At 38.0% G+C, this 11,638-nt stretch overlaps 1 protein-coding gene across 1 annotated transcript; it reads right to left on the reverse strand.

The window, feature by feature from the left end:
• Positions 1 to 2,484: 2,484 nt before the first annotated feature.
• Positions 2,485 to 5,672, reverse strand: dnal1 (dynein, axonemal, light chain 1; the record flags this gene model as incomplete). Its single annotated transcript, XM_079258733.1, has 7 exons — positions 2,485 to 2,534; positions 3,369 to 3,509; positions 3,695 to 3,821; positions 4,354 to 4,409; positions 4,510 to 4,565; positions 5,380 to 5,489; positions 5,619 to 5,672. 7 exons carry the CDS (start codon positions 5,670 to 5,672, stop codon positions 2,485 to 2,487), a joined length of 594 nt encoding a protein of 197 aa, XP_079114859.1.
• Positions 5,673 to 11,638: the final 5,966 nt, after the last annotated feature.

Genomic DNA, 11,638 nt, shown 5'->3' on the forward strand with positions numbered 1-11,638 from the left:
ACAATACTGAGTTAATTAAAACACGAATCACATCAGATGTCCTTCTACAACGAAAAGCAGAAATGAATTGCTCTTAGACACAAGATTTTTAAGCAGTGCATAATTTTTTTTAATTTAATGAAAAACAGAGAACGTGCGTAATGTGTATTTGTGGAATTATTTGTGCATAAGTCCTTTCGGTTTTGCAGAGGTGCCCAAGTTCGGTCCGAGACATCTATAATCCTGCAACTTTTAGATGCAACTTTTATCCAGCACACCTGACTTAAATGAACATCTCGTTACCAAGCCTCTGCAGAGCTGGACGACACGTGGATGAGGGAATTCAGCCATTTGATTCGGAGAAAGGACGCATCTAGTTGCAGGATAGAAAATATAGAGGACTGGACTCGGGCACCCATATTTTATTGACACAGCTGGGTGTAAGAGCTGGATCTATAAGTTTTTTGAAGGACAGGCCAAGCAGGGACACGGATTAGTTAAAAAATAAAACTAAAGTGACCTTCTAAAAGAAAAAGTAAATAGTAATAATAATAATAATAATTATTATTATTATTATTAACCATTATAAAAGCGAAAAGCCATTCTACAAGATGATCCTCCACTGTGTGGCTTTAATCACAAAAACATTTTGATGAGGAAAAACTTGTGTTGAGCCATCTCACAAGTTTTATCTGTGTTTCTTCAGCTTTCTTTAGAAATCAGCTGTAGTGGATTGTGGCAAAACCTCTTTACCCTCAGTATCTGGCTGCACCTGATTGTACATGGCTACTTGCAAATGTATGGTCATAGCATACACTGCTCACAAAATGCTAGGGATATTCAACTTTAAGATTAAATGACCAGAAAATGTTAAATAGTGTAAAAAAACAAAAAAAAACAAAACTAAAATACAAAAAAAAAAACAGTGGTGGGTATTCCATATCATTGAATTTTCCTCAGGATGTATTGTTAGGGTGAGTCAATGTTTACGTAAAATATTCTCCAATTGTCCTTTTGCCAATAGTGATGGTGATAATAATAGTCAGTAAACCAAGCCAGCTTGTTTCCGAAGCATTCCTGGGATAGGCTCCAACTCCCCGCGCCCCTTTATTGGACTCAGCTGTTCAGATTTATATATATATATATATATTGCATATTACCAAAGTTGTACAGGACACAAAGGCAAACTGACAAATAAGTGCAATTTATTTAAAATATGAAACTCATTGAAAATCGAACACATCCAACAATTGTATGTACAAACTAAAATAATTTAAAAGATCAGTTTATTCAGACACCAGTAGAAAATGACAAAGATGCTACATGAATTTAAAAACGATCATGGCTACAACAGCACCAAATTGTAACAGTCAGGATTGTAGGAAGGCAGGCCTTTTCTCCCCCTTGTGTTGCAAAAATTAAAGTATTATACAGACTGAAAGATCACAGTGTATAAGAGCTGCTTATTTTAAGTTATGTCGGCTCCAGTTCAACCAAAGGTTTTATGAACAGAGACGGCCCAAAAAGAAAAATTGCTGATATGGTTGCATCCACATCCTTCTCTTTTCCATCATTTGCTGAAGTACTGCTATTTCAGCACATTCCTGTCAGTTTGTGTCATATAAGAATCATAGCAAGAAAAAGTAATGCTAAATTTCTAACATTTCATTTAATGACTGTATTGTGTATAGATTATTTACTGTGTAAATGATCGCTGTAGCCACTGTGACAACACCTATGAGTATTCAGGACTACACTTCCAAAGCTTCAGATTTAACTATTTGATTGTTCAAAGCCAACTAGTCACAAAAATGTGCTTGAATAGTAGATGTTAGTCTAAGGTTCACCATACCTTAAAGTGTAATGTGCTTTATAGTCTCCTGTAATCTAAATGAGACCACAATCCCCTAAACATGGGTAAATTTCTGTTATTGTAATCAAATATAGAATTTTTGTTCCCTCCATGCTGACACGGTGGACAGAGCACACTGTAAGGAATGCTGAGATACCTTTGTTTTGTTTTTTTTTAAAGATTACGAGATCAAGCAGATTGGAGCTAGTAATTAATCAAAATTTAATCTGCAAAAAGGTCCCTGCTTTTGTCTGCGTGCTACACTGTGCTTCAGTTTTTGGTCAAAGAACCCAGAAGGTCATGTAAGATGAAGGACAGTTAGCAGATGTCCGTTTCCTTCACAATTTGACCTGAAAAAATAACCCAAAAACCAAAAAGTTTTGTATAAATGTAAACAACATCAGAAAACAGGGTAACCATGTGGTAACACGTACAAGACATCAAAACTAGATTTTGGCCAAAATCTCACAGGCCCTTCTGGTTGTTTTTGGTTATTTTATACTTAGTGACTTACTTAAAATCTGCCTTGTTCTAGATCTTCACATATTAAATGTAAGAACCATCATAAATCATGCAGAACTTTAAAAAAAAGAAGAGTCTTAAGTTTGATAGGTCTTGATAGGTTGGCAGAACCTACTGGACAACCTTTTTTATCAGCTCCTTCCGTCTCCCTCGTCCATTTCCTGTTTGATGACTGGGGTTCCTAAAAGTAAAACAGAAATCTCCAGTTACACCACATCTGAAAGAAACAGCTTCATAATGTTCCACTAAAGTTGTCACTGACAACTTTAAAGCTTATTTTCTTTTAAGTCATTTTGCTTTTTGAACGTCAACAGCAGTATCAAGCCACGTGTTTATTTCCATTATTCAGTTAAAAAGACACAGCTGGAAGAGTGTGGGGTGTGAAGTGTGAGTGTTTATGTATGGTGGGTATGAGTGCATAAGACATAGACAGAGAGAGAGAAAACAATTAGGATTAGGTCTGTGTATTTAAAATAGTTGTGTGTTTTTATGTGACTATTTGTGCTACTTTTTCTATAAAAAGTACTTTAGAAACAAAGCTTGACTGGATTTGAACTGAAAAACAACTTTCAACAGTTTCATGCAACATGTTATTTTTGTCCAACCCTGCAGTTGGGTGCAAATAACTGGGTGAAAATTAAAATGTGGATGTAATGGTACAGAAAACCTATCTTCTCTCTATTATTTTTTTATTGTTATTTTTATTTTTATCTTCTCTCTGATTGTTGAATTTCCGTTTGGGGATAAATAAAGTATTTTTCATTTCATTTCATTAATAACAAAAGCACAATCATCTTGATTAAATGAGGTTAATTAAAATCAAAAGACACAAATGTTGGCAACCGCAGTAAAATCTCAGTCTTTAGAGGTTTCATGTGTCTGTAGAAATTAACATGCTTCCACTGCTTGGTTAAGGTGAGCTTAATGAAGAGTTCAGTAAAAAAGAGAAAAAAAACTGTTCAATTACAACTCTGAAGATTTTTTTACACACATGGCTGAGTTAAAACATTCTCACCATCTAGTTTTTTTAAATTAGGCAATCTTTTGCAAGCTTCATCCATCCAGGTTCCCTCAGCGGAATATTTTTCCTGCAGAGGATTTCCAACAAAAACCAGGTCTGCAAGACATGGAAGGTCAGCGAGCTTCACAAACTCTGCTACAAAGCACAGAGAAGACATTGAACATCACAGTGAGTGCCCCTGTTTAGACTGTGGAGAAATTTCAACAAATCATAAACTCATAAAAGTGAAAAAAAAAATTGAAAACATAGTAAGAACTTTAGGAAATATAAAAGAAAATTCAAATTTTAATCAACTGATTATGTTTATGAGTGTTGCATACCCCAATCTTTGACCTGGTTGTTGGACATGTAGAGAACTTTTAGGTTCTTCATGCTGTTGATTCCCTTCATTTTATCGATCAAATTATAAGAAATCCACAACTCCTCTAATGTATCCCCCACTGCCTCCTGAAAACAAAAAAGGCTTGCGTAAACATAATGAAATGAGGTGATTAAGTATGTGCACTACCCTCCAAAAAGCTATTTGAAAATGAAAGATTGTCAAAAAAAGAATAAACTAATCATTCTCCTAACCACTTAATCCAATTCAGGGTCACGGGGAAGCTGGAGTCTATCCCAGCAGTCTTTGGGCGAATGGCAGGGTACACGCCAGCTCGCCAGTCCATCGCAGGGCCACACAGAGACAAACAACAACCATACTCATGCTCACACTCATTCTTAGGGGCAATTTAGAGCAACCAATTAACCTCACATACATGTCTTTGGATTGTGGGAGGAAGTCAGAGAACCCGGAGAGAACCCACGCATATACGGGGAGAACATGCAAACTCCACACAGAAAGGTCACTATCCAAACCTCGCCCCAGGATCGAACCAGCGACCTTCTTGCTGTGAGGCCACAGTGCTAACCACCATGCCACTGTGCAGCCCATAAACTAATCATTTTACTGTTGTTAAAATTAATGAAACATCACACTTACCAGCCCAATAAATGACTTTATATTATTTCTACTTAACGACAATATCTGCAAGTTCTCTGAAAGGACAAGAAATTAAAACACAAGGACACATTTTCATCTGTAAAGCAAGTGAACCACAACAATGTTACACAAATAGCAGCTGTTATCAATACTCACTGAGGCCACTGAGATTGCTTATTTTCTCTATGCTGTTTGATGACAGAGACAATTTTCTGAAGAGGGTAGAAGCAAATAACATGTCAGGTAATTGAGAGATGAGAATATCCTTTAATTTGAAGATTAACTGATTTCTATCTGTAGTGAGGAAAAGCACTGGCTGCCACTGGGTGATTTTTTTATTCGGACCTTCACACAAGACAGAGCAGTAACATCCTTGAATTTCTGAGAATAAAACAAGAATCAAAAGCTTTTAAATCCATTTGATAGATTTATAGACCAAAAACAAGGTTTAGAGTTAAAAGACTCGGTCATGATTAAAATGAATAGGGATGCCAAGAGCTTTGCTAATAGAGCAGGTGTACAGAGAGTGCAGTCATCCTGAGTTTGAGTCTTGCTCTAGTAAAAACCCTGGGTGTGTGTGTTATTATTGTGCAGCTATACAGTTTTTTTTGTGTTTTTTTTTTTTCAAATTAAGCTGGGATGTCTCTGACCCCTGGACCCCGATCACCATTGGAACAAAAATAAAAGGATAGGATTTTTTTTTTTTTTGCACATAATTGCAAATCAGAATATGAGCATAAAACATGTGAATGATCATGGCCGATATAAATATATAGCCATTTATATGTGTGCTCAGGGTTTGGTTTCTGAAAGAGTGTCATGGAAACACATTATTTTAGATTCACCAATGTCTATGAGAACAACTATTTTTTGCTCCAAAAAGAAAACAACACTTTTACAAATATCTGCATTTACATGCACAGAGTGTATCCTTGACTCTCAAAACATACTAAATATACTCAATGGAAATAGAACAAACAACAACAACAATATATAAGTTGTTAGGGAAAGTTAACCTATACTCACACGCAGTTTGTCAGTGTGGTGAGGGATGCATCCATCTTTTCAATAGGAGGGATTTGACCATACAATTTGATCTCTCTAGCCTCACTCGCTTTCCTCCCTGACTTTTCTTCCTGCACACACACACTTTGTTCATTCATCTACATTACAAATTCTCATTAACTCCTGTACATATACACAGTCTAATACATATTACACAGTAAGATGTGTTTTTCTGTTACTTGTGTCTGCTTGCCACTCACCCATTTGCTCAGCGCTTCTTTTATAGTTGTTGCTTTGGCCTGAAGATATAACATTGTATTTAATGAGAGGAAGAAGAGATGTTATCTTGACATAATAGGAGACTGATACCATGGTAAGGCTTGCAACTGCAATTCGTAAACATGCTCCATTTTCACTATACAAATTTTGAATACATACTGTTTAATACTGATGTCTTATGTCCTGCTTATGTCCCGGTTGAGAGACAAAACATACAGAAGACTCTCTGTGAGCTAATATTAGCCAGCTCTCAGCTAACTTGCTAATTAAAATGCACTCACAGCTACACGAGTGTGTCGTGTAATGCCTGTTACAAATTTCAGACATGTCGTTACCACATGTTCTGTTAAGCGTTTACAACTTCCACTAAATTACTCACCAAATAATTATCATATTAAATATAAAATGTTCCGAAACACTCACCATGTTGACGACTGATGTCTGTTCTTGTTGCTATGGTACTGAGAGTCCACAAACTGCGCCTGCGCAGTATCACTAGCTTGCCAGCCCCTGCTTTCGAGCCACAGAAGGTAATTGTACAAAGAATAATGTACATATTTTAACAACACACACACACACGCGCGCGCGCACACACACACACACACACTGATAGATAGAGATATCTATATATCTATATCTATATCTATATCTATCTATCTATCTATCTATCTATATATATATATAGATATATAAATATATCTATAAATATCTATCTATCTATCTATCTATATATATATATATATATATATATATATATATATATATATATAATCAGCTATCAACCTTGTAGCTCCACTTAAAACTAAAACAATAAGATCTAGACCCACACAACCCTGGATAAATGAGGAAATCAGAGATCTTAAAAGAAGCTGCAGAAGAGCAGAGAGAAAATGGAGGAAAACTAAATCAATCGTACACTTGGACATTTTAAAGGAACAGCTCAACATTTATAATAAGACAGTTAAACAGGCAAGAACCATTTATTTCTCTTTACAGTCAATAAGAATAATCCAAAATTCCTTTTTAAGACAATCAACCTTTTAGTTAACACAGATAGTAATAAGTCCTCCGTGCAGCCATCGAACGCTGCATGTGAGGACTTCGCAGATCACTTCAGAAGTAAGATCAATGCTATTAAATCCAATCTTTAATCTCAACGCAATGTTGATTTTAACAGATCTGAAGCATTGTTTTTACCCAAGGAAACACTAGAGAGTTTTGTTCTGGTTGATGCAATGCTGCTTGGTCAAGTTTTCTCCCAGCTAAACCCAACAACCTGTCTTTTAGACCCCATTCCCCCATCACTTTTAAAAATGTTTTATGATTTCTTTGAGCTCAAACTTTTAAATATAGTGAATTACTCTCTTCCAACAGGTGTATTTCCATCGGCTTTTAAAACAGCGGTGGTGAGTGTCATGATTTCTGCTTTGCCCTTAATAAGCTGCATTCTTCCCCTGCCTGATTGCAGATTATCTTCACCTGTGCTGCTCATTATTTAAGCACCTGCTCCAGACTTGCTCAGTGTGAGATTGCCTGTCCTTGTGTGCAACTTCCAAGCCTTGTTTCATGTGCCCTGTTTCTAGAAGATTACCTGGTTTTTGACCCTCCCTGTCCCCAACTACTGCCTCTGCTTCTTCCCTCTGGTATGAGAATTTACCTCCTGTTGCCGAACCTTTCCTGTTCCTGACCCTGCCTCTAGTCTCTGCTCTTTGGATCCCTTCCCTCTCCTGAGACCTGTGTATGACCCTGGACTGCTTTTGGAACCTGAGAATTTGGATTGTGGAGACCATTTTCCCTGCTCTGGATGATCACTCTGGGGCTTCTTATTCACCAGAGCTCCTAGTAAACATTTGTTTTGGCCTCTTATTATTCCACCCCTGTTTTTGGCGCACCTCTTTTTGTGTTCCAGACCTCCTGATGACCAGACTAGCAAGACCATCTTCAATCAATCAAATCAAATCAAAGATACTTTATTCATCCCCGAGGGGAAATTCAGAGTTGCCATTGTGGTAAAGTAAAAACTGCAGGACAGGATGATCTAAGATCTTTTTCTAAAAGTTGAAGGAACGGTCACAGTGACCTGCAATGTTCTCTGAGGTAATGTTTTCTGCACTGTTTATCTGAAGATAAAGTCCATCTAAGGGAAAAAGTTGATGCAGGACAGTGACCTGGAATGTGGCATGCGGCAAACACAAGAGAGGAGAGATGTGGACAGACGAATGGGGAAAAACGGGGGTGGAGAAATGGAGAGGTTTAAATTAGAAGGCAGCACGGGAGAGATTTCACCCGACCCCTGCTACGTGGGCGAACTCTGTAATCTGTATCTTATCCATAACGCTCAATAAACGGTCAATTCTTTTAACACGTTGATGCCACGCGGCCGAGATTCCCTCTGCGGAGCGACCAGGAAGGTACGCAACTCTTCTGAAAAAGTTATGTAATATCAAATATTATTAGACCACACCATCAATGCCATCATTTTTTCAGTAAATCTGTTTTATCTCCACTGTTGCTTGAGTTTTGGGTTCTGGCTTCATAACCCCTTACAGGTGAGGCCCCTTCTGAAGAAGAATCACTTGGATTCAAACACCCATGATAATTATGGACCTGTTACTAATTTACCTTTTTTTTTTTTTTATAAGGAAATTGACAGAAAAAGTTTTTTCTATTCAATTGCACGAACACCTGAATAAAAACAATATCTTAGAAAAATATCAGTCTGGCCCTTTTAAAAATCGTTAATGAACTTAGATGTAATTAAGATTCACAGAAGCTTTCCATCATGGTTCTCCAGGATCACAGTGCTGCCTTTGATACAGTAGACCATTATTTTATTAAATAGACTAAAATGGCTGGTGGGCATCTCAGGAACTGTCTTGAAATGATTTCACTCCTATCTCACAGGCAGACAGTTTTTTGTAAATATGGATACTTGCTCCTCAGGGACCCATGGAAATTAGATGTGGAGTTCCTCAAGGATCAATTTTAGGCCCAGTGCTTTTTAATCTGTACATGTTGCTCCTTGGGGACGTCATCAGGAGAGATGGCATTGCTTTTCACAGCTATGCTGATGATACGCAGCTATACATTGCTGTGTCTCCTGATGAACTAGAGTATTTCCAACAGCTCAACCAGGATAAAACTGAGGTTTTAATTATTGGTCCTGAAGACGAGAGATCATTTTACACAAACTGCAAAACTTTAGACCTAACTGTGTAAGAAATCTGTTTTATCATCTAAACAACACCGCCAGAGTGCGCCCATTTCTCTCTCTTGCCAGCACAGAGATGCAGATGCATGCTTTTATTTCTAGTAGATTATATTATTGTAATGCCTTGCTCTCCGGTCTTCCTAAAAAGTCCATTTCAAGCTTACAATTACTCCAGAACCCAGCGACACGAGTTCTGACGAGGACCAGAGGGTGGGAACACATTACTCCTGTTTTAAAATTGCTGCATTGGCTCCCCATGCGTTTCAGGATTGATTTTTTTTATTTATTTATTTTTTTTTTTTTTACCTGTCCTGTCCAGCATCTCAGCATACAGAACAGCAATCTGCGTGCCATATTTTTGCCAGACAGATTTGCTCTGTCAAGGGAGACATCTCATGTATATAGCTGCCCTTGATAATCTGAATATTTTTATTATGATAATTAATTTATTTTATTTAATTATTTTATTTTATTTTTTTTCCTTTTATCATTTTGCAATCATCGTCAGTCTTGATATGGCCGAGCTGGATCTGGCAGGGAAAGAGGGAAAAAAGAGGAAATGAAAGGAGGAAAAAGAGAGACAGAAAAGAAAGGCGTGTCTAAGCTGCTAAAGTTACAGTATTTGCAAAACAATATAAAGTACCGAAAAAATACAACAAGACAAAAGTAGGATACTGACGATATTCAAAAACAGACAAAAAAAAAGGAAAAATAAAAGTAGAAAAAGTAAATGAATTAATAAAATAACAATTACAATACCAAACGTTATTAAACATACCTACAGAGAGTCATCAGCAACATTTAGCAGGAAGCAGATGGGAAGATGAGCGCTTTGTGGGCGTGCACTTGTGAGTGTTCAATCTGTGATCATGCAATCAAAGATCAGCTGAGTGCTTGTAGGGGAGCACGACCACGACCCGAGGCGTAGGGGAGGAACCCAAGGCCCCCAGGGCCCGGCAAGCCCACCGCGCACAGAGCCCGGGCAGGCAAAGCAGGGAGAGCCTCCGTCCGCCGAGCCCAGAGCAGTGGAAGCCTCCAGGCAGGCGCGACGAGGCAGGGGCACCGGGCAGCACAGGGCGACGGCAAGCCGGCCCGTCGGGCGCCGGGTGCCGAAGCTCGGGCCGCACAGCGAGCCGGCAGCCCACAGGCTTGATTTTAAGATTCTTTGTGATTTTTAGATGTCTTAATGGTCTTGGGCCTTCTTATTTATCTGAAATCCTTTGACGATATGAACTCTTGCGAACCCTGAGGTCCTCTGGGACCGGCCTTTTACATGTTCCTAAAGTAAGAACCAAAATTTATGGTGAGGCCTATTTTTACCACTATGGTCCCTGTCTGTGGAACAGGCCACCTGGGAACCTCAGGGCTGCAGAGACTATTGATGTTTTAAAAAAGAGGCTCAAGACCCACCTCTTTAGTTTAGCTTTTAGATAATCTTATCCGGTTTTTAGTCTATGGAAGGATTATTTATTTATTGTTGTTGTTCTTATTGTTGTTCTATTTTACCTGTTTATTTCTATCTGATTTTATTGCTTTATTTCTTAAATATTTTATTCCTATGCTCACTTTTATTATGTATTTATTTTATGTTCTTAGCTGCTTCCTTGTAGGTCTTAGTCTTGTTTGATCTTAAGTTCTGGTACTCCAGTGTTTTCCTCATGGGGATCCACAATGCTGGGGGCCTTGCCTATTCAAATTGCTGGGTTGTTGCCATGGGGATAGCCTCTGACAGGTTGACCCCTGTATTACAGCCATTTGGTTGTAGTACGGATCGGGGCCAACCCTGAGTCGTGGCCGTTCCAGTGGTGACGCACCCTATGGCTATGGGTGAGCTGGCCCCTGGTGTGAGGGGATCCCCAGGACATCGTTTCCTCACAGTTTTCTAAGCCAGATGTTATCTCTTTTATTTTTATTCTTTTACTATTATTATTATTATTATTATTGTCGGTTAAAGAGACAGAAAACTGTTTTAGAAGCTTTATCAGGCAACATGAGATTGGGGGTTGTCGTGTGTGTGTGTGTGTGTGTGTGTGTGTGTGTGTGTGTGTGTGTGTATGATGTGGCCATTTGTTTTACTTGTTGCTTTAATATATGTAAAGCACTTTGAACTGCTTCTTGTATGAAAGGTGCTATACAAATAAACTTTGATTTTATTTGATAATTAATGAAAAAGATGGTAAAGCCATCAACATTGGATTAAGATGTCTGAAGACAGAGCAGGGGTACTCTTATAGAGTACTATCATTCTGAACTATATGAACCATAGATCGTCTCTGATCTACTGCCACTTTCTTTCTCCGAACAATAGTGGAGGGAAAAGTCTAGTCCTCGAGGGCCAGAATCCGACAGGCTTTGTTGTTTCTCTCTACCATCAGGTACCATGCAGGTACTTTTCTCGTATTAAATGTACTATAAAAGGAAAAAATATACTTCTTTGAACATGGGTAAGTCTGTGGGTACTGCTTTAGTAAAATTGATGGTGCAAAGACCAAGACACTGTCTCAACTTTATGAATGCTTGTTGTAGCTGTCAAAGGGATGATGTTTAGGTCAAAAAATATTTCTTAAGACCAAAAGTTATCCTATTAGTTGCTAAATATAAGAAAAATCACTATTTTTGCTATGTCTGATCAATATTCTTTTATTAGACATTTAGACCTGAGTGTCCCTCAACTTTACTACGTTTGGAAAACATTTGCTTTTACAAAAAAAATTCAAGTAGATTTATTTGACCTACAGTAAAGGGAGAAGGCTTTCGTTCCAGCATTGAGTCCTGTCTTTCATCTGAACA

The sequence above is a fragment of the Telmatherina bonti genome (genome assembly GCF_933228915.1).
Source record: "Telmatherina bonti genome assembly, chromosome: 19".
Taxonomy (NCBI): Eukaryota; Metazoa; Chordata; class Actinopteri; order Atheriniformes; family Telmatherinidae; genus Telmatherina; species Telmatherina bonti.